Below are 23,819 nucleotides of genomic sequence, written 5' to 3'. Positions count from 1 at the left end.
GCCTCCTTGAAGCTCTGCAGCCCATGAGATACAGTAGGGGAGGGAGGGTGGGAAGGAAGTCGGGTAGGAAGCGAGGTTTAGGATTTTGACCCCGTGACAGTGAAGGAGCAATGATATATTTCCAAGTCAGGATGGTGTCTGGCTTGGAACGGAACTTCCTATTGACTAGGTGACTGTCTGTGTACAGTTTGCACGTTCCCTCTGAATCTGTGTGTGTTTCCTCACGGTGCTCCGGTTTCCTTCCACAGTCCAAGGATGTGCAGGTTAAGGTGGATTGGCTGTGCTAAATTGCCCCATAGTGCCCAAGGAAGCACAGACTATTGGATTAGCCATGGGAAATGCAGGCTTACAGGGATAGGGTAGGGAGGAGTTCCTGGGTGGTATGCTCTTCAGAGGGTCAGTATGGACTCGATGGGATGCATGGCCTGCATCCACACTGTAGGGATGCTATGATTCTGACCTCGTACAGCCCTGCTTTCCCAGGTCAGCAAGAGACAGCAGCAACTTTTGCTATTCTTGTAACAATGTGCCAAATAGCCTCCCTTTTGTGCCACAACAGATCTGTTTCTTTGATTAGATCTGGTAAACCTCCCAAGCTGCAGACAAGAGAAACAAGCAGTTCCCCCCTCCCCACTTTACTGGGAGGTGATAGCCTAGTGGTATTATCACTGGGCTGTTAATCCAGAATCTTGGGTTCAAATCCTACTGTGACAGATGGTGAATTTTGAATTCAATAAAAATATGGAGTTCGGAGTCTAATGATGATCATGAATCAATTGTTGGAAAACCCCATCTGATTCACTAATGCCCTTCAGGAGTGGAAACTGCATCCTTACCTGAAGTCAGCCAAACACATGAATAGGATAGTTTAGAAGATGTATGGGACACTTGCTTTCATCAGTCGTGGCATGGACTATAAGAGCAACGAGGTAATGTTGCAGTTGTACAGCACATTGGTCCGGTCACAGCTGGAGTACTGTGTTCACAAGGTGTAGAGCTGGAGGAACACAGCAGGCCAGGCAGCATCAGAGGAGAAGGAAGGCCGATGTTTCGGGTCTGGATCCTTCTTCAGAAATGGGGAGGGGAAGGGGGCTCTGAAATAAGTCGAGAGGGGGCGGTGATAGAAGGTGGATAATGGAGCAGATAGATGGAGAGAAGGCGGACAGGTCAAGAAGGCGGGAATGAAGCTAGTAAATGTGAGTGTAGGTCGGGAGTTGGGATGGGGGTTAGTCTGTGAGGAGGGAGGGGGCGGATAGGTGGGAAGGAAGACGGACAGGTCAAGGAAGTAGGGACGAGAGGGAGGGCTGGTCATGGATGAGGCCAGGGGTGGGGAGATTTTGAAGCTCGTAAAGTCTATATTGAAACCATTGGGTTGTAGGCCCCCAGGGTGGAATGTGAGGTGCTGCTCCTTTGGTTTCCAGGTGGCATCATCGATATACTGGAGGAGGCCCAGGATGGACCTGTCACCCAGGGAGTGGGAGGGGTAGTTTGAGTGATTCACGACTGGAAGGTATTGTTGTTTGTCACAAACCGAGCATGGGTGTTCCAAAAGTGGCCTCCAAGCCTGTGCTTGGTTTCCCCGATGTAGAGGAAGCCACACTGGGAACAGCGGACACAATAGACCACATTAGAGGATGTGCAAGTGAGCATCTGTTTAATGTGGAAGGTTTTCTTGGGGCCTGGGATGGGGGTGAGAGGGAAGGTGTGGGGGCAAGTGTAGCACTTCCTGCGGTTGCAGGGGAAAGGTGCTGGGTGTGGGGAGTGTGGAGCGGATGAGGGAGTCGCGGAGAGCGCGGTCCCTCCGGAAGGCAGGTAGGAGTGGGGAGGGATTTATATCCTTCGTAGTGGGGTCAGATTGCAGGTGGCGGAAGCGGCGGAGAATGAACTGTGGAATCCGGAGGTTAATGGGGTGATACGTGCTTTTATTGCGGGGAGGGGGTGTGAGAGCTGAGGTGCAGGAAATGCAAGAGATGCGATCAAGGGTGTTTTCAACCACTGTTGGGGGTAAATTGTGGTCCTTGAAAAACAAAGACATCTGGAATGTCCAGGAGTGGAGCGCCTCATCTAGAGAGCAGATACGGCGGAGGCAGAGGAATTGCGAATAGGGGTACAGGATGATTGGGTACTGCGTGCAGTTCTGGTCACTTCACTACAGGAAGCAGGTGATAGCACTCGGGATGGTTCAGAGGAGGTTCACAAGGAATGTTGCGTGGCACGGAGAAATTGAGCCATAAGGAGAGACTGGAGAGGCTTAGATTGTTTTCTTTAGAGCAGAGAAGACTGAGGGGGGATATGATTGAAGTGTGTAAAATTATGTGGGATATGTACAGGGTGAATAGAGAGCAGCTATTCCCCATGGTTAGGGGGCCAATCATGAGAGGGTGTAATTTAAGGGTAAGGAGATTCAGAGGGGCTTTGGGTAATAACGTTTTCACTCAGTGTGTGGTGGGCATCTGGAATGCACTGCCTGGCAAGTTAGTGGAGGCTGGGTACACTGCCCACTGTGGGCACACTGCCCCAGTGTGGGTACACGCCACGGTGTGGGTACACTGTCCCAGTGTGGGTACATCCTGCAGTGTGGGTACACTGTCCCAGTGTGGGTACGCTGCTGGAAACATTACAACCTTTAAAACAAAAATTTGGATGAGTAGTCCAAATGTCGTAACTTTCAAGGATATGGGACAAGTGCAGGAAATTGGGATGAGTGCACGCTTAGTGGAAGTTATGTTGGTGTAGACTCAAAGGGCCTTTTTTGTATTGTGTGAATCTACCTGGTCTGGCCTACATGTGACTCCAGACCCACAGCAATGTGTTTGACTCCTCACTGCCCTCTGGGATGGGCAATGAATAAAAGAAATTGAATGTTTCTTTGCTGTCAACCATCCTCCTTTCCCCTGCTCCAAAATCTGTGATCAATGAAGGAAAGAGGGAAGATGAAAATGCACACAACTTCCTTTGATGCACGTTTTGAGATGAATTCCCACGGAGTGGCTGCGGTGTCCTGGAGTGTAGTTCCTGGTTGGTTGCTGACTGGTTGTGCAGTGAGCCTGAAGGTATTTAAATGATTGTAAATATTGCAGTGACAAAAATAGTTGCCTTTTTGTATTTTTTATTCCAGGTGATTGTACCTGCCAAACTGGCAAGGACCAGCAGGAAGACAATAATCATCGTGTCCTTTGTGCTAATCGTCATCATTCTGGTCATAACTGGGATTGCCCTCTGGTACTTCCTATGTAAGTGATCCAGCTGTTCCTCCCATTCAACAGGAAAGAGTTCATTCCCATTAAACATCTTAAGAATTGTCACTAGACAGTGACCAACACTACAGTGCGTACACACACTGGCACAGTGTACCCATACTGGGTCCGTGTACCCACTCTGGACTATATAGCCGCACTAGGGCAGTGTACCAGAATTGTAGGATGTACCCATACTGAGACAGTGTACCCACACTGGGGTGCCTGTGCACACTGGGGCACTGTACCCACACTGGGGTGCCTGTGCACACTGGGGCAGCGAACCCACACTGGGGTGCGTATGCACACTGGGGCACTGTACCCACAATGGGGTACGTATGCATACTGGGGCAGCGAACCCGCACTGGGGTGCGTATGCATACTGGGGCAGTGTACCCACACTGGGGTATGTATGCACATTGGGGAAGCAAACCCACTCTGGGGGACGTATGCATACTGGGGCAGCATACTCACACTGGGTACGTATGCACACTGGGCAGTATACCCACACTGGGGTACGTATGCATGCTGGGGCAGCATACTCACACTGGGTACGTATGCACACTGGGCAGTATATCCACACTGGGGTACGTATGCATGCTGGGGCAGCATACTCACACTGGGTACGTATGCACACTGGGGCAGTGTACCCACACTGGGGTATGTATGCACACTGGGGTAGTGTACCAACACTGTAGGATGTACACGCACTGGGACAGTGTACCCACATTTGCCCTCTGGGGCAGTGTGCCCAAACTGGAGGATGTACCCCCGCTGGGTGAAGTATATCACCAGGTATACAAACACCAGGACATACTGTAATTGAAAACTGTACACTAACCAAGACACACCGGCAGTGAGGGTTTACACACACACTGGGGGGTGTACCCACACCAGTGGGAATGAACACGCGGAGGAAAACACTCAGACTGGGGTGACTCCCTGGTCTTGGGGATCTATATCCACTGGTGATTGTAAGAAAGGTATAAGCAGTTTACAGAGAGATATTGATAAGTTAATTAAGTGAGCAAAATGTTGATAAATGGAGTATAATTTGGGAAAATGTCAAGTTGCTCATTTTGAACGGGAGAACAAAAGAGCAGCATATTATTTAAATGGAGAAAAAACTGAGGAAAGCTGCAGCATAAAGGGAGGGCACACAGGGGCAGCAGGGAATCAGGAAGGGTAACGGAATGGTGGCCCTTATTTCAAGGAGGTCGGAGTGGAAGAGTAGGGAAGTCTTACAACACCCACACAAGATGCTAGTGACACCACATCTGGAGTATTGTGATCAGTTCTGATAGCCTTATTCAAAAAATAAATTATTCCTTTGGAGGCAGCTCAGGAAAATTGACTAGAAAGATCCCTGGTATGGAAGGACTGCCTTACGAGCAAAGGCTAAACAGGCTGGGACTCTTCTCACTGGGGTTTAGAAGAATGAGGCTACCCACATAACCACATTGAGGATTGTGTACACATTGGGTCATACCCGCACAAGTATACACAATGGAGTGTATACATAAGCTGAAGCGTACCCAGGTTGGAGGTAGGTGATGTACTCCTACAATGAGGGATAGACACTGAGCAACTTCGCACACTGGAGATGGTACTCTCAGGGAGGAGGGGCTGACACACACCGTAGGCTTCCCTGTCCCTGAACAGTGAATGTTGGCAAATTAACATGTTTCCGGTGCACTTGATTCTATGGCACTTTTTCGGAGAAGGGCAAGCAGGCCTGGCCAATCATGTCACAACCAACCTCCCCACAATACATGATAATAAAATGTGAGGCTGGATGAACACAGCAGGCAAAGCAGCATCTCAGGAGCACAAAAGCTGACGTTTCGGGCCTAGACCCTTCATCAGAGAGGGGGATGGGGGGAGGGAACTGAAATAAATAGGGAGAGAGGGGGAGGCGGACCGAAGATGGAGAGTAAAGAAGATAGGTGGAGAGAGTGTAGGTGGGGAGGTAGGGAGGGGATAGGTCAGTCCAGGGAAGACGGACAGGTCAAGGAGGTGGGATGAGGTTGGTAGGTAGCGGGGGGTGCGGCTTGGGGTGGGAGGAAGGGATGGGTGAGAGGAAGAACCGGTTAGGGAGGCAGAGACAGGTTGGACTGGTTTTGGGATGCAGTGGATGGGGGGGAAGAGCTGGGCTGGTTGTGTGGTGCAGTGGGGGGAGGGGACGAACTGGGCTGGTTGAGGGATGCAGTAGGGGAAGGGGAGATTTTGAAACTGGTGAAGTCCACATTGATACCATATGGCTGCAGGGTTCCCAGGCGGAATATGAGTTGCTGTTCCTGCAACCTTCGGGTGGCATCATTGTGGCAGTGCAGGAGGCCCATGATGGACATGTCATCAAGAGAATGGGAGGGGGAGTGGAAATGGTTTGCGACTGGGAGGTGCAGTTGTTTGTTGCGAACTGAGCGGAGGTGTTCTGCAAAGCGGTCCCCAAGCCTCCGCTTGGTTTCCCCAATGTAGAGGAAGCCGCACCGGGTACAGTGGATGCAGTATACCACATTGGTAGATGTGCAGGTGAACCTCTGCTTGATGTGGAATGTCATCTTGGGGCCTGGGATGGGGGTGAGGGAGGAGGTGTGGGGACAAGTGTAGCATTTCCTGCGGTTGCAGGGGAAGGTGCCGGGTGTGGTGGGGTTGGAGGGCAGTGTGGAGCGAACAAGGGAGTCACGGAGAGAGTGGTCTCTCCGGAAAGCAGACAGGGGAGGGGATGGAAAAATGTCTTGGGTAGTGGGGTCGGATTGTAAATGGCGGAAGTGTCGGAGGATAATGCGTTGTATCCAGAGGTTGGTAGGGTGGTGTGTGAGAACGAGGGGGATCCTCTTGGGGCGGTTGTGGCGGGGGCGGGGTGTGAGGGATGTGTCGCGGGAAATGCGGGAGACGCGGTCAAGGGCGTTCTCGATCACCGTGGGGGGAAAGTTGCGGTCCTTAAAGAACTTGGACATCTGGGATGTGCGGGAGTGGAATGTCTTGTCGTGGGAGCAGATGCGGCGGAGGCGGAGGAATTGGGAATAGGGGATGGAATTTTTGCAGGAGGGTGGGTGGGAGGAGGTGTATTTTAGGTAGCTGTGGGAGTCGGTGGGCTTGAAATGGACATCAGTTACAAGCTGGTTGCCTGAGATGGAGACTGAGAGGTCCAGGAAGGTGAGGGAAGTGCTGGAGATGGCCCAGGTGAACTGAAGGTTGGGGTGGAAGGTGTTGGTGAAGTGGATGAACTGTTCGAGCTCCTCTGGGGAGCAAGAGGCGGCGCCGATACAGTCATCAATGTACCGGAGGAAGAGGTGGGGTTTGGGGCCTGTGTAGGTGCGGAAGAGGGACTGTTCCACGTAACCTACAAAGAGGCAGGCATAGCTGGGGCCCATGCGGGTGCCCATGGCCACCCCCTTAGTCTGTAGGAAGTGGGAGGAGTCAAAAGAGAAGTTGTTGAGTGTGAGGACGAGTTCAGCTAGGCGGATGAGAGTGTCGGTGGAGGGGGACTGGTCGGGCCTGCGGGACAGGAAGAAGCGGAGGGCCTTGAGGCCATCTCCATGCGGAATGCAGGTGTACAGGGACTGGACGTCCATGGTGAATATGAGGTGTTGGGGGCCAGGGAATTGGAAGTCCTGGAGGAGGTGGAGGGCGTGGGTGGTGTCACGGACGTAGGTGGGGAGTTCCTGGACCAAAGGGGAGAAAATGGAGTCCAGATAGGTGGAGATGAGTTCGGTGGGGCAGGAGCAGGCTGAGACGATGGGTCGACCAGGGCAGGCAGGTTTGTGGATTTTGGGAAGGAGATAGAAACGGGCCGTGCGGGGTTGGGGAACAATGAGGTTGGAGGCTGTGGGTGGGAGGTCCCCTGAGGTGATGAGGTCGTGAATGGTGTTGGAGATGATGGTTTGGTGCTCGGGTGTGGGGTCATGATCGAGGAGGCGGTAGGAGGTGGTGTCGGAGAGTTGGCGTCTGGCCTCGGCGATGTAGAGGTCAGTGCGCCATACTACCACTGCGCCACCCTTGTCTGCGGGTTTGATGGTGAGGTTGGGGTTAGAGCGGAGGGAGCGGAGGGCTGCCCGTTCTGCGGGGGAGAGGTTGGAGTGGGTGAGAGGGGTGGAGAGGTTGAGGCGGTTGATGTCTCGACGGCAGTTGGAGATGAAGAGGTCGAGGGAGGGTAGGAGGCCTGGGGGTGGTGTCCAGGAGGAGGACTTGTGTTGGAAGCGGGTGAAGGGGTCAGTGGAAGGAGGGTTAGGTTCCCGGTTGAAGAAGTAGGCATGCAGGCGAAGACGGCGGAAAAACTGCTCTATGTCCGTCCGTGACTGGTATTCGTTGATGTGTGGTTGTAGGGGGACAAAGGTGAGCCCCTTGCTCAGGACTGACCGTTCGTCCTCAGTCAGTGGGAGGTCTGGGGGGATGGTGAAGATGCGGCAGGGCTCAGTGTGGCTGTCTTCTCTGGGGTAGCAGGCTGTGGAGGTTGTGGGCGGGGCGAAGAGGTCGTTGGCCGTGGGCGGGGTTCCGTCGACCGTGGGCGGGGTTCCGTCGACCGTGGGCGGGGTTCCGTCGGCGTCGACCGTGGGCGGGGTTCCGTCGGCGTCGACCGTGGGCGGGGTTCCGTCGGCAGTGGGAGGATCGGGGTGGGCGGCAGCAGCCATTTCCACTCCCCCTCCCATTCTCTTGATGACATGTCCATCATGGGCCTCCTGCACTGCCACAATGATGCCACCCGAAGGTTGCAGGAACAGCAACTCATATTCCGCCTGGGAACCCTGCAGCCATATGGTATCAATGTGGACTTCACCAGTTTCAAAATCTCCCCTTCCCCTACTGCATCCCTCAACCAGCCCAGTTCGTCCCCTCCCCCCACTGCACCACACAACCAGCCCAGCTCTTCCCCCCCATCCACTGCATCCCAAAACCAGTCCAACCTGTCTCTGCCTCCCTAACCGGTTCTTCCTCTCACCCATCCCTTCCTCCCACCCCAAGCCGCACCCCCCGCTACCTACCAACCTCATCCCACCTCCTTGACCTGTCCGTCTTCCCTGGACTGACCTATCCCCTCCCTACCTCCCCACCTACACTCTCTCCACCTATCTTCTTTACTCTCCATCTTCGGTCCGCCTCCCCCTCTCTCCCTATTTATTCCAGTTCCCTCCCCCCATCCCCCTCTCTGATGAAGGGTCTAGGCCCGAAACGTCAGCTTTTGTGCTCCTGAGATGCTGCTTTGCCTGCTGTGTTCATCCAGCCTCACATTTTATTATCTTGGAATCTCCAGCATCTGCAGTTCCCATTATCTCTCCCCACAATACATAGAGCTTTAGTGAAACTACAGCCGGGGTACTATGTACAGATATGGTCTCCTCCTCCGAGGAAGAATGTACAAGGTATGCAGGGAGTGTAATGGAAGCTCACCAGTCTAACCCCTGTGCTGTTGTATGAGGAGTGATCAAAGAATCTTACCCTGTATTCTTTAGGGCTGGACTTTACAAAGAGCGGGTTGGGACACCAGGCAGAGTTTCTAGGTGAAAGATTGAGGTCCTGAGCTCTATAGCAGCAATGGAAGGCACAGAACTTTGACAAAGTTTCAAAAGTTTAGGAGAGCCAGTGGTATTATCACTGGAACATTAATCCAGAAACTCAGCTAATGTCCTAGGGACCCTGGGTTCGAATCCTGCTTCAGCAGGTGGTGGAATTCAAGCTTGATAATGTTCTGGAATTAAAAGTCTAATTGAAATGAAATTAGAAATAAAGTCAATGAAACCTTTGTTGCTTGTCAGGAAAATCCCATCTGGTTCACTAATGTGCTTTAGAGAAGGAAATCTGCCATCCTTACCTTGCCTGTCCTACATGTGACTCCAGACCCACAACACTGTGACTGACTGCCAGCTGCCCCTTGGGCAATAAGGCATGAGAAATAAATGAGCATGGCCCAGCTTGTCCTGTGAATGGATAAAACAAAAGAACACTTTTTGACAGCTCTGGGTGAGGGGATCACAATGATTTGCCAGCCTCGAGATGGGTTCACGGTGGGAAGCATTGGTCTACAGTTTTGAGAATGAGAGTGTCTGTCATTAAAGCTTCCAGAATTCTTACAGGGAATGACAGGACAGATGGACAAAGAACGTTTACTCTGTTTGGTGAGCCTAGAATCAGAGGATACTGCCTCAGAATGAGGGGCAAGCCATTTACGTGTGAGATAAGGAGATATTTCTTCACTCAGAGTGTGTGAATCATTGGAATTTTCTACTCCAAAAAGCTCTGGAGAGTCATCGTTGACAATGTGCAAGACAGAGATCAGATTAGATTGCTGGATTCTAAGGATGTCGAGGGATATGGAAGAATTGGCATTGTGGTGGATGATCAGACATGGCCTAATTGAACAGGCTCAATGGGCTGAGTGGCCTACTCCTGTCCCTACATTCCTATCTGAGCATCACCTCATTGCTGTCTGAGCCAGTTTGCTGTGCGCAGATTGCCTGCCATATTTCCCATATTCCACTGCACTCCAAATGCACTGCATGGGTTGTAATGCACTTTGAAATGACTTGACGATATGAAAGTTAGTATTTAAATGCAAGTTATTTCTTTCTTTCCAACTTGATGTTGTGAGGGCCAGCTGTTTTCCTTCACCATGTGACAACAAGAAGTTGCATTTAATAAGCACCTTTAACTCAGTAAAACGCCCCCAAGACTCACAGGAAGGCTATGGAATGGGTTATTTGGATTGAATGAATACTAACGTGGGAAATATGGATTGATTCTGGTGAATCAGAATAGCTTTACTAAGGGAAAATCATATCCAAGTAACTTCCTGGAGGTTTTCTGAAAAGGTAACAGAGAGTGTTGGTGTGGTCAATGCTGTTGATAAAATGTATATATACCTACAAAAGGCCTTTGATTTGGTGCCACACACAGACTTGTGTGGAAAGTTTAGGTCATGAAAAAGAAGGGAAAATGGAGACAAAATTGGCTGAAGAGAGGGTGCAGAAAGTGATGGTCAGTCAGCATTTTTCAGGCTGGAGGATTGTTTGTAATGGAGTTTCCGGGTCCAGTACTGGGACCCTTACTTTTCCTGGTACATATCAACGGTGTGCAGGAGACAATTTCACAGTTTGTGGATGACACAAAACTTGGGAGAGTCACAAACTGTAAGGAGGATTGTGTATAAATTCAGAAGGACATTGACAAGTTGATGGAGTCGGCAGATTGGTAGCAGTTCAATGCAAAGAAATATGAGATGATGCTCTTCAATACAAAGAACACATAAACAGTGTAAAACAAAGGGTACTATTCGAAAGTGTGTGCAGGAGCAGAGCGACTCAGGTCTATATGAACATTAGTCAATAAAGCATAGATAGAAAGAGCTGTAACTAAAGCATACAGAAACAGAAGTTGCTGGAAAAGCTCAGCAGATCTGGCAGCATCTGTGAAGGAAAAAAATCAGGGTTAACATTTCAGGTCCAATGACCTTTCCTCAGGACGTCACCGGACCCGAAACGTTAACTCTGATTCTTTTCTTCGCAGATGCTGCCAGACCTGCTGAGCTTTTCCAGCAGCTTCTGGTTTTACAGCAGCATTCGCAGTTCTTTCATACAGAAACAGAAATTGCTAGGGAAACTCAGCAGGTCTAGTAGTATCTGTGTAAGAAGAGTCAATGTTTAAAGTCTGGTGATTTTCCATCAGAAAAGTATTTTATTGTATATAAATAAAGTGTACAGTATTGCAGGCTTCATAAATGGAGGTAATGAGTAAAAGAACAGGGAGTCTAAGTGAAACTTGTATAAGATTCTGGTTAGACCTCAGCTGGAGTGTTGTGTACAGCTCGGGGCATCAAACTGTAGGAAGATTTTGAATGTTTTGGAGAGAGTTCAGAAGAGATTTACAAAGAATAGTTTCAGGAAACTTCAATTATACAGATAGATTGAAGGCATTGGGACTGTTCGCCTGGAAAAGGAGAAGGCTAAGAGGAGATCTGACAGAGGTTCTCAAGATCATAAGGGGTTTTGGTAGAGTGGACGGGAGAAACTGTTTCCAGTTACAAATGGATTGCAAACCAGATGGCAGAGTTGTAAGGTGCTTTATAAAATAAATAACTGCAAGGTGAGAAAATTACTTCTTTTTACACAGCGAGTAGAGAACATTGGTGAGGTCACTTTTGGAATACCGCATTCAACGCTGGTCACTCTGCTATAAGAAAGATATTGTTGAACTTGAAAGGGTGCAGAAAAGATTTACAAGGATGTTACCAGGGTTGGAGGGTTTGAGCTGCGGGGAGAGGCTGAATAGGCTGGGGCTATTTTCCCTGGAGCATCAGAGGGTGAGGGTGACCTTGTAGAGGTTTATAAAATCATGAGGGGCATGGATACGGTAAACAGACAAGGTCATTTCCCCAGTGTACAGGAGCCCAAAACCAGAGGGCACAGGTTTAAGCTGAGAGGTGAAAGATTTGAGGGATCTAAGGGGCGACTTTTTCACACAGAGGGTGGTGCGTGTATGGAATGAGCTGCCAGAGGAAGTGGTGGAGGCTGGTACAATTACAACATTTTAAAGGCATCTGGATGGATACATGAATAGGAAGGGTTTAGAGGGATATGGGCCAAATTCTGTAAAATGGGACTGGATTAATTCAGGATATCTGGTTGGAATGGATTATTTGGACCAAAGGATCAGTTTCCTTGCTCTACAACTCTATGACTGAGTGGGTTGGGTCTAGATTGCACTGTCTGAAAATACACAGGAGGCAAATTCAGTAGAGGCATTCAAGAGGGCATTGGATGATAATTTGGCTGGAAGCAATGAGCAGGGACTTGGGAAAAGGGCAGGAGAGTGGCACTGAATTAGAATACTCCACAAGCCAGTGCAGGCATGATGGGCTGAATGGCCACCTTCTGCACCATAATAAAAATGTGGCACCATGCCAGGATATGAGGGTAAATGTATGCACTTCTGCTCCCTCTCCTGCCATTCTGCCGTCATATTTGAAATTGCAGGAAAGGGCTGTATAGTGAAGGGCTGATGCCAGTGACCAGACTGCCACACTCCTGCCCACAATCTGGGGGGGCTGAGATAAGTTTATTGGCCACCTTGATCAGCCTTTGGCTAATGGAGGTCTTTACATTGCCAGTCAAGGTCCTACTTCTGTCAATGCTACAGTAAAACATGTGTCCAGGAAATTCAATGAAGTTAGGCTCAGGCAGGAAGATTGACCGAGTATCTCGTTTTGGAATTCCTCTATGCTCAACTGCTCAAACCACACCACTCACCCTCCTCTCACCCCTCGCCAGGGAGCCCTTTCATTAAGTCTAGGTGATCTCCCTCTCCTGGGTGGCACGGTGGCTCAGTGGTTAGCACTGCTGCCTCACAGCGCCAGGGACCCAGGTTCGATTCCACCCTCAGGCGACTGTCTGTGTGGAATTTGCACATTCTCCCCACATCTGTGTGGGTTTCCTCCCACAATCCATAGATGTGCAGGTTAGGGTGGATTGGCCATGCTAAATTACCCGTAGTGTCAGGAATGTGCAGGCTGGGTGGTTAGCTCTTGGGAAATGCAGGATTACAGGAAATAAGGTTAAGGGGAGATCAGGGTAAGATGTTCTTTGGAGGATCTCGGAACGCTCTTGGTCATTAGGTAAAGCCACCATTAGTCTCAAAGGACTGCTCTGTCATTAGATAGGGATGGTTGGGGAGCACGGTGGCTCAGTGGTTAGTACTGCTGCCTCACAGTGTATGGGACCTGGGTTTGATTGCAGCCTTGGGTGACTGTCTTTGTGGGTTTCCTCCGGGTGTTACGATTTCCCCCCACAGTCCAAAGATATGCAGGTTAGGGTGGGTTAGCCTTAGGAAATGTGGGGTTACAGGGATAGGGTAGGGATCTGGAATTGGGTGGGATGCAGCAGACTTGGGTTGAATCCATTCTTTCCACACTGTAGGGATTCCATACTGTGCCACTGTGCCAATGGTCCAGGAGAACTTGAGGGTGGGATTTCCAGTCCCTGATGAGCCAAAGTCCCACTCTCTTAAGGTATTATCACTCAGTAATGGGGCAGCAGGGTATAAAGTCAGTGAAAAACCTTCACCCCCAACTCTTCAGCACCCCCCCCCCTACCCTGTAAGCCCTCATCTCCCAGGGCTAACCCACCTAACCTGCACATCTTTGGGCTGCGAGAGGAAATCAGAGCACCCGAAGGTTGAAATCAAACCCAGGACCCCTTGCAAACTTACCCCACAGAGCTATTCAGCCAGAAGGCCAAAAACCTGGTCCAAGCATTCACAGGTGTATCTCGAAGAAGGAAAAGGAGAGTTTTAGAGAGGAGAATGCCAGATCTTTGGGCCTCAACTAATGAAAATACGACCGTCCACGGTAGGACATTGCAGTGTTGGAGCAAGAGTTGGCCATTCAGCCCCTCAAGCCTGCTTTACAGTCTAGATCATCGATGTTCATACAGTTCAAAGTTATATCCTTGCACTACTTCTGTTCACTTTGATGGCATTAACAACGATACAGTTATCAGTTCCTGTCTTGAACTTACTTCATGCGAGAGCTTCCACAAACATCTGGGGTAGAGAATTCCAAAGGTCCACCAAAGAAGATGTTCCTCCATACCTCAGTCCTAAATGGCTTGCCTTTTATTCTGAGACTGTGTCCGGTGGTTTTTTGTGTCTAAAGCCAGAGGGACTATGTTTCTGTGTCCACCCTGTCTAACCCTTTTTGTGTGATGAAAAATCAAGGAAGCTGGGGGATCCAGAACAGGGGAAGCGAGGTGTCTTTATTTCTTATTCAGGGGTATCTTTATTTCTTATTCATTCATGGGACATGGGTACCAGTGGTTGGGCCTGGCCCATTTATTGCCCACCCTCTGTTGCCCCTTGAGAAGGTGGGGGTGAGCTGCCTCCTTGAACCGCTGGAGTCCACCCGCTCTAAGTTGACCCACAATGCCCTGAGGGAGGGAATTCCAGGATTTTGACACAGCAATAATCTCAGAAAGTTACAGAGGAGGAGATTGCAGAGATGGGGGATGGTCATGGAGGGATTTGAAAACAAGGCTGAGAATTTTCACATTTAGTTGATTGGGACATGACAATAGCTTTGGTGAGAGACAAAATCAGGCAATATCACAGAATGAGAAGATACAAAAGCTCATACATTATCACCTAAGTTTTATTTCACGTCATAACTGAATAAATATTTTCTTGGTCTCCCACGAGAGATTCCAGAGATGCTTACGTTGTGCTGCTTGTTTTTAACACCAGTGGACATAGCTTTTGTTTGTCATGCCACGTTGTGGGATAAACAAGCAAAGGGATCCCACAGGGATGTAGAGAGCAGATGCGATGCACTGGGCGTCAGTCACCTTCTGCTAAAGTAAACCAGAAAGGCCTGTTTGGGTTGTTGGCTGTGGCAACCAATAAGCAAGAGAGATTTGACAACCTCTCAGCACCAAAATAACAACGAGCCCCTTGTTGGTGATTCGTCTCATTCTCTTGTTGCCCATGAGACACTGGGTGGTGGGAGTGAGCACTGCTGAGCCTCGTGGGGCTGACGTCCTTCTGGAATTGATCCAGAGTCTCCATAGGTGAAAGATTATTCTCCAGAGTCCCTGCCCCACGCCCTACCCAGGAAAAAAAATCATAGCAACATTTATAAACAAAAACTTCAAGTGTCTTCACTCATCGAAATACCTGGGAACAGGCCGTTTGACCATATGCAGCCCACTGGGGGCAAGAGCAGCTTCGGGATTTCTCTCTTGCTTGGCAACAGCTTCCGGAACTGGAGGTCAATGCCACGATCGCCATGCCAGTGGGAATACACGGAAGCATGCAGAGGCTGCCCGTGCCGTGCGGTTTAGAGGGAATGTTGGTTAAGAGGACAGGTGGTGGAATCTCTGAGATTGCGTCCGGGGTTGACAATTCTGAGAATCCACAGTGGCCGCAGTACCTTCATATCACAGATGTAACTATACCAGGCTCACAATGTTAATCATTCAAGCCCCGTGATTGTGTTACTTAGTCGGTAGCCCACAAGGCCTGCCTGATGGCCTGGCTCATGGATTCAAATTTCACTGCTGAAATTCAAATTCGATTAGTTAAAACCTGCAATTGAAACACTTTGCAATTAAAACCCCACCTGGTTTACTAATGCTTCCAGAGGAAGGAAAGGGGATGCTGTTGTGGTGCAGTGGTAGAGGCCGTACCTCAGAGGTAGGAGTTCTGGGTGGCACAGTGGTTAGCCTTGCTGCCTCACAGCACCAGGGACCCGTATTGGATTCTGTCCTTAGGCGATTGTCTGTGTGAAGTTTTCACATTCTCCCCATCTCTGTGTGGGTTTCCTCTGGGTGCTCCAGTTTCCTCCCACAGTCCAAAGATGTGCAGGTTAGGGTGGTTTGGTCATGCTAAATTGCTCATAGTCTCCATGAATTTGTGGCAGGTGGTTTAGCCAAGAGGAATGCAGAGTTACAAAGGATAAAAGGTGGTGTGTCTGGGTGGGATGCACTTTGGAGGATCAGTGTGGGCTCAATGGCTTCCTAATTGCATTCCATCCTCTGCCCTGTCCCTGTATCTTAACATGGCTAAGACACCTAGCTTGCACAACCCTCAACGCTACAGGGTGATTTAGCAAGGCCAGGCCACCTAACCTACACACCTTTGGATTCTGGGAGAAAACCGGAGCACCTGGCAGAAACCCACGCAGATCGAATGTGCTAACTCCACACAGACAGTTGCCTGAGGCTGGAATCGAACCCAGGTCCCTGGCACTGTGAGGCAGCAGTGCTAACCACTGAGCCTCCACGTCACCCAATGCTGTGCTGGATTCAGCATTCCTAACACAGGACAAGGTCTCAGAAAACTAGTATTGACATGACTAGCTGAGTGGCCTTCCTCTGTGATTTAACTGTTCTACGATCTTACATTATTAATAAATGAATGGAAACGAGAAAGCTATAAGACTTTGTTTAATATTCTGGGAGAGATTCCTCCAAATTTTTACATATAGCAATGCCCTGAACATTAAACTTTAATTGCTAGAATTTCCTGGTCAATCCTGAAGGAGTTATTACTGTTTACATTGGCAGGATTGTGCATGGCACACTCAGAATAGGAGAGAAGTGATGTCAGTTTTGTACTGAACTTTGATTAGAGTCTCCTTCCAGCATTACAAACAATCCTCATGCCCGTACTACAAAAGGATTTAGGTACACCAGAGGAATTGGCGAAGCCATTTCTAAGAATGAAATGAGGAAAGAGAGGTTATCATCATCAGAATTGACTGGACAAGCAGGGACTTTTTTCTCCATTGAAGAAGTGACCTGTTTTGATGTTTGAACACTTATGAAAAGGTATAGAATGAGCTGCCAGAGGAAGTGGTGGAGGCCGGTACAATGTAAATGAATAGGAAGAGTTTAGAGGGATATGGGCCAAATGGGACTAGGTCAGATTGGGATGTCTGGTCGGCATGGACAAGTTGGACCGAAGGATCTGTTTCCATGCTGTATGACTCTATGGTTTACTACGCTAAATATGGAAAATTTTCTACAGAGCAGCACTACAGCGCTATAGTTTGCTAATAAATCCAAAGACAAATTCAGGAGACATTTCTGGAACTCGCTACCGCAGAAAATACTTAATAAGACTTAAGAAGATACAAGGGAAAGAGAAGTCCATTCAGCCCTTCAAGTCTCCTCCACTGCTCAATAAGGTCATGATTGATCCGATCTTGGTCTCAACTTCACATTCTTGTCTGCCCCCACAACTCCCCCCCGCCTCAACCAACCCCAGTTCCCCTGTAAATTAAGAATAGGTTGAGTTGGGTGACGTGGGATTGAAGGAGAAGCCAGATAAGCAGATGCAAAAAAATGGTGTAGAAGGCTGTATTGGTGAGGTTCGGTGTAGAGGCCTGGGAGAATGCTCATTTGAAAGATAAATACCAGCATTGACGTGATGGGCCCAATGGACTAATTCTCACTAAACGTAAAGATTTGGCGGAGCTAATGAATAGAGGCTTTTTTTGGCAAACCACGGTGGGGAAGGGGAATGGTGTGAGGGAGAATCAAAAGTGTGAACAGGGAAAACTATATTAAAAAGAAACAGCCTAAAAGTTTAACAGAACTTAAGTGGATAACCAATTATATCCTGAAGGACTGTTCTCTGGACTATTCAAGAAATTCTGTCTCTTTATTCTTTCATGTGATGTGCAGAGCCCCCACATTCATTATCCATCCCTAATTGCCCTTGACCTGAGAGGTTTCCTTGGTCATTTCTGAGGACGGTTAAGAGTCAACCACATCACTTCAGGTATGGAGTTGCATGTGGGCCAGACCCAGTAAGAACAGTAGATTTCCTTCCCTATCAGCAGTTTTTTTTTACAAGAGACTAACTTTCCAGATTTGATTTAAAAATTGAGTTTAAACTGGGTGGTGGGCTTTGAGCTCTTCTCCTCCAAGCATCAGCCCAGTGATATTCTGCCACACCAGCATCGCCCCTCTGCAAAAACATTCCCTGCTACTTATCCCTCTCCTGTCCCTGAAGCTAGTGATTCATATTAGACCGTGGTTAAATTTGGCAACCTTCTGGGAATGTCTCCAGGTTTAACAGATTAATTTCCAGGGATACCCCAGCAACCAATAGTCAGGAGTGAAAAAACACAGAAGCATTAAAAATGAAGGGTATTTTTTATTTTAGTTAGGAAACATTGGAGAAGGATAAAAAAAAAGGCAAATTACTGTAGGTGCTGGAATCTGTACTGAAAATGATAAGTGTTGGAGAACCACAGTGGGTCAGGCAGCAGGCTTGGAGAGATGGGGAGCTGACGTTCTCTCCCTGTGGATGCTGACTGATCCGCTGTGATCTCCTGCATTTGTTGTTTTCAGATAACAAAGTGTGATTGGAGATTAAAATCACATTCTCTGATTTAAAGATCTCCTACTACAACGAACCATTTTTCACCACTCTGTGATAACTCCCCTCGTAATTTTGTACTAACCACTCCCCTAGCCAAACTGTTACATCCGAGCCGCTCGATCAATCAATAAGATCATGATTGACCTGATCTTAGTTTCAACTCTATTTTTTTTCCTCATAAGTCTTGATTCCCCTGTAAATCAAGAACCGATTGAGTTATGGGAAGGATATTGTTAAGCTTGAGATGGTTCGGAAGAGATTTACCGGGATGTTGTGTGGAATGGAGGGTTTGAGTTATAAGGAGAGGCTGGACAGGCTGGGATTTTTTTCACTGGAGTGTAGGAGGTTGTATAGAGGTTCATAAAATGATGAGGTGATAGAGAAGGTGAATGCCAGGTGTCTTACCCTGTGGGTGGGGCATTTCAAAACCAGGGGGCATATTTTTTAAGGTGAAAGGAAAAAGATTTAAAAAAGACACAGGGGCAATTTTTTACGCTGAAAGTGTATGAAACGAGCTGCCAGAGGAAGTGGTGAATGTTGGTACAATGACGTTTTAAAGACATTTGGATAATTGCATGGGTAAGAAATGTTTGTAGGGGTAGGGATATGGGCCAAGTGCAGGCAGGTGGACAGTTTAGTTTGGGATTATGGAGGGCATGGACTGCTTGGACTGAAGGGTCTATATCTGTGCTGTATGACTCTATGACTGTACAATGCAGAGACGCTCAGTCTCCCATTCATCGGAGAATGAAGTCCCAGCCTGTTCAGTCTTTCCTGATAGTGATAAGCTCTGCTTTGACATTTCGTCCTTGTAAACAGCTTTTCCAATTTCTCTGGGGTACCTAAATATTTTTATAAAATGGACACTAGATTTGATGCAATACCGAAGCAAAGCTCGACACAAAATTAACATAACCTTTTGCCTATTCTGTCCCTGCCATGCACACTTCTGACAGTGGAAGCCGAAATAATGTGCTAGTCCTCCAGTCTAGCTCCAACACTGGTATTCATCAATGTGAAAAATTGACTCCAGTCATTTCCTGACTTGAAAAGAGCAGGAACAATCCTCTTGCAGGCTGGTCACTCTTTTCTCAATCGTCAGTAAAATGATGGAAGATGAAATCGCTAGTGTTATTAACTGGTACTCACACAACAGTGACCTACTCATCTACCAGTACCACTCGGTTCCTGATCTGATGACAGTCTAGAGGTGGATTTGAGTTATATAAATAGACTGGAACTTTCTTCACTAGAGCGTAGGAGGTTGAGGGATGGCCTTACTGAGGTTTATAAAATTATGAGAGGCTTGGATAGGGTGAATGACAAGGATCTTCTACCTAGAGCGGGGCCGTTCAAAACTAGGGGTTATTTCAAAGTGAAAGGAGAAAGATTTAAAAAGGAGATGAAGGGCAAGTTTTTTTACACACAGTGGTTCTTGTATGGAATGAACTTCCAGAGGAAGTGGTGGATGTGGGTACAATCACAGTGTTTAAAAGACATTTGGATAAGTCCATGAATAAGAAATGTTTGGAGGGATATGGGCCAAGCACAGGCAGGTGGGACTAGTTTAGTTTGGGAACATGGTCAGCATGGACTAGTTGGACCAAAGGCTCTGTTTCTATGCTGTATGACTCTGTCACTCTACAACTGCCTTCAACATCCAACCAGTGTTTGACCAAGTGTGGCATCAAAGGGGATCCTGAACTGAATTGAAGTCAGTGACATGGTGCCCATGTCAATCATCATTCAACCATTTACACCCAATAGCATTCTAACAAAAACTTTCTCTTCCACCTTCTCAGTTGAAAAACCTAAAGTCGATGAACCGAAATATCCGCTAAACTTTGTGGGTGGCCTGTGTATAACGAATAAAGATTTTAACAGCAATTACGCAGACAAAGCAACTGATATGTTCGAAACAGAGATGAAGGAAATTGGTAAACAGGTGAGCTTATAAAATTGTGTTGGATTGATTGTTTTTTCTTAAACAAGAGACAAAATTCACCGGTTTTAAGTTTTACAAGATAATGTAGCTTTGCTGTTACATAAAATTTGTTAAATGGGATCGATGGGTGGATGATCAACAGTTAGGAGGGGTGCAGAATAGGAAAGTGAGTGTGTGGTATTAATAGGCATAGGGGATGTCCTGGCTTAGTGCTATAGTCATTAGGCTAGTAATCCAGTGTGTGGGGCTAATTATATGAGTTCACACCCTGTCATGGTGAAGTCTGAATTCAGTCAAAATCTGAAATAAATAACAAACCTTGTGGTAACTGTGTAAGCCATCTAGTCTGTTAATGTCCTTCCTCTGGCCTGTGTGTGACTCCTAAATGTGCTGTGGTTGAATGTGGAACATAGAACATAGAACATTATTGTGCACCCAGCTACAGCTCCTTGAAAACCGTGTTAGGGAAATGGAGCTGGAGCTGGATGAACTACGGATCATTCGGGAGGCAGAGGGGGTAATTGAGAGGAGTTATCGGGAGTTGGTCACTCCTAAGGCTCAGGATGAGGATAGATGGGTTACAGCTAGGGGGAGGAAAGGGGACAGACAGACAGTGCAGAGATCCCCTGTGGGCATTCCCCTCAGCAATAAGTATACCGTTTTGGATACTGCTGGGGGGGATGACCTACCAGAGGAAAGCCATAGTAGTCAGTTCTCTGGCACTGAGCCTGACACTGTGGCAAAGAAGGGAAGGGGGCAGAATAGAAAAGTACTCGTGGTAGGGGACTCAATAGTTAGGGGAATCGACAGGAGATTTTGTGGGCAAGATCGGGATTCCCGGAAGGCATGTTGCCTCCCTGGTGCCAGGGTCCGGGACGTCTCCGATCGGGTGTATAAAGTTCTGAAAGGGGAGGGCGAACAGCCAGAAATCGTGTTACATATTGGCACAAATGATATAGCCAGAAATAGGTTTGAGGATATAAAAAGTGATTTCAGGGAGTTAGGATGGAAGCTGCAGAGCAGGACGAACAGAGTAGTGTTCTCTGGTTTACTACCGGTGCCACGAGATAGCGAGGTGAGGAACAGGGAGCGGGCGCAGCTGAACACGTGGCTACGCAGCTGGTGTAGGAGGGAGGGCTTCAGATATGTAGATAATTGGGATGCCTTCTGGGGAAGGTGGGACCTGTACAAGAAGGACGGGTTGCATCTGAACTGGAAGGGGACCAATGTCCTGGGTGGAAGGTTTGCTCGAGTAGTTCGAGAGGGTTTAAACTAGTATGGCAGGGGGGTGGGAACCTGAGCTGTATACCAGAGGTGAGCGTTGATGCAGGTGAGGCAGTAGCAAGAGGTAGACCAGCTAGTGGGAAGGATTTTCCTGGGAAGGAACCAAGGGATCGGTTAAAGTGTGTTTGCTTTAATGCAAGGAGTATCAGGAATAAAAGTGATGAACTTAGAGCATGGATCAGTACCTGGTGCTATGATGTTGTGGCCATAACAGAGACATGGGTTTCTCAAGGGCAGGAATGGTTGCTGGATGTTCCAGGGTTTAGAACATTTAAAAAGAATAGGGAGGGGGGAAAAAGAGGAGGGGGTGTAGCACTACTAATCAGAGAGGGTATCACAGCTACAGAAGCTTCCTTTGTCGAGGAAGATCTGCCTACTGAGTCAGTATGGGTGGAAATTAGGAACAGCAAGGGAGTAGTCACCTCGTTAGGGGTTTACTACAGGCCCCCCAATAGCAGCAGGGAGATTGAAGAAAGCATAGGTCGACAGATTTTGGAAAAGTGTGGACGCAGTAGGGTTGTTGTAATGGGTGACTTTAACTTTCCCAATATTGATTGGAACCTCCTTCGAGCAGAAGATTTGAATGGAGCTGTTTTTGTAAGGTGTGTTCAGGAGGGTTTCCTAACGCAGTACGTTGACAGGCCGACGAGGGGAGAGGCCATTCTAGACTTGGTGCTCGGAAACGAGCCGGGGCAGGTATCAGATCTTGTGGTGGGAGAGCATTTTGGTGATAGTGACCATAACTGCCTCACATTTTACATAGCTATGGAGAAGGAGAGGATTAGGCAGAATGGGAGGATATTTAATTGGGGAAGAGGAAACTATGATGCGATTAGACATGAGTTAGGAAGCATGGACTGGGAGCAGTTGTTCCATGGTAAGGGAACTATAGACATGTGGAGATGGTTTAAGGAACAGTTGTTGGGAGTGATGAGTAAATATGTCCCTCTGAGACAAGCAAGAAGGGGTAAGATTAAGGAACCTTGGATGACGAGAGCGGTGGAGCTTCTAGTGAAAAGGAAGAAGGTAGCTTACATAAGGTGGAGGAAGCTAGGGTCAAGTTCAGCTAGAGAGGATTACATGCAGGCAAGGAAGGAGCTCAAAAATGGTCTGAGGAGAGCCAGGAGGGGGCACGAGAAAGGCTTGGCAGAAGGAATCTGGGAAAACACAAAGGCATTTTACACTTACGTGAGGAATAAGAGAATGGTCAAAGAAAGAGTAGGGCCGATCAGGGATAGCATAGGGAACTTGTGTGTGGAGCCTGAGGAGGTAGGGGAAGCCCTAAATGAGTTTTTTGCTTCTGTCTTTACGAAAGAAACCAACTTTGTAGTGAATGAAACCTTTGAAGAGCAGGTGTGCATGCTGGAATGGATAGAGATAGAGGAAGCTGATGTGCTGAAAATTTTGTCAAACATTAAGATTGACAAGTCGCCAGGCCCGGATCAGATTTGTCCTCGGCTGCTTTGGGAAGCGAGAAATGCAATTGCTTCGCCACTTGCGAAGATCTTTGCATCCTCGCTCTCCACTGGAGTCGTACCTGAGGACTGGAGAGAGGCAAATGTAATTCCTCTCTTCAAGAAAGGAAATAGGGAAATCCCCGGCAATTATAGACCGGTAAGTCTCACGTCTGTCGTCTGCAAGGTGTTAGAAAGGATTCTGAGGGATAAGATTTATGACCATCTGGAAGAGCATGGCTTGATCAAATACAGTCAACACGGCTTTGTGAGGGGTAGGTCATGCCTTACAAACCTTATCGAGTTTTTTGAGGATGTGACTAGAAAGGTTGATGAGGGTCGAGCTGTGGATGTGGTGTATATGGACTTCAGTAAGGCATTTGATAAGGTTCCCCATGGAAGGCTCATTCAGAAGGTCAGGAGGAATGGGATACAGGGGAACTTAGCTGCTTGGATACAGAATTGGCTGGCCAACAGAAGACAGCGAGTGGTAGTAGAAGGAAAATATTCTGCCTGGAAGTCAGTGGTGAGTGGGGTTCCACAGGGCTCTGTCCTTGGGCCTCTACTGTTTGTAATTTTTATTAATGACTTGGACGAGGGAATTGAAGGATGGGTCAGCAAGTTTGCAGACGACACAAAGGTCGGAGGTGTCGTTGACAGTGTAGAGGGCTGTTGTAGGCTGCAGCGGGACATTGACAGGATGCAGAGATGGGCTGAGAGGTGGCAGATGGAGTTCAACCTGGATAAATGCGAGGTGATGCATTTTGGAAGGTCGAATTTGAAAGCTGAGTACAGGATTAAGGATAGGATTCTTGGCAGCGTGGAGGAACAGAGGGATCTTGGTGTGCAGATACATAGATCCCTTAAAATGGCCACCCAAGTGGACAGGGTTGTTAAGAAAGCATATGGTGTTTTGGCTTTCATTAACAGGGGGATTGAGTTTAAGAGTCGTGAGATCTTGTTGCAGCTCTATAAAACTTTGGTTAGACCGCACTTGGAATACTGCGTCCAGTTCTGGGCGCCCTA

At 48.1% G+C, this 23,819-nt stretch overlaps 1 protein-coding gene across 1 annotated transcript in view; it reads left to right on the top strand.

Moving 5' to 3' along the window:
• LOC125447009 (transmembrane protease serine 6) overlaps positions 1-23,819 on the top strand; it is a 79,748-nt gene that overhangs the window by 7,429 nt on the left and 48,500 nt on the right. The window contains exons 2-3 of the mRNA XM_059640728.1: positions 3,119-3,233; positions 19,913-20,055. Coding sequence (XP_059496711.1) covers positions 3,119-3,233; positions 19,913-20,055 — 258 coding nt within the window. The remainder of the gene's footprint in view (positions 1-3,118; positions 3,234-19,912; positions 20,056-23,819) is intronic.

This window comes from Stegostoma tigrinum, chromosome 38 (genome assembly GCF_030684315.1).
Source record: "Stegostoma tigrinum isolate sSteTig4 chromosome 38, sSteTig4.hap1, whole genome shotgun sequence".
Lineage (NCBI taxonomy): Eukaryota > Metazoa > Chordata > Chondrichthyes > Orectolobiformes > Stegostomatidae > Stegostoma > Stegostoma tigrinum.
This window is presented reverse-complemented; position numbering and strand designations above follow the sequence as displayed.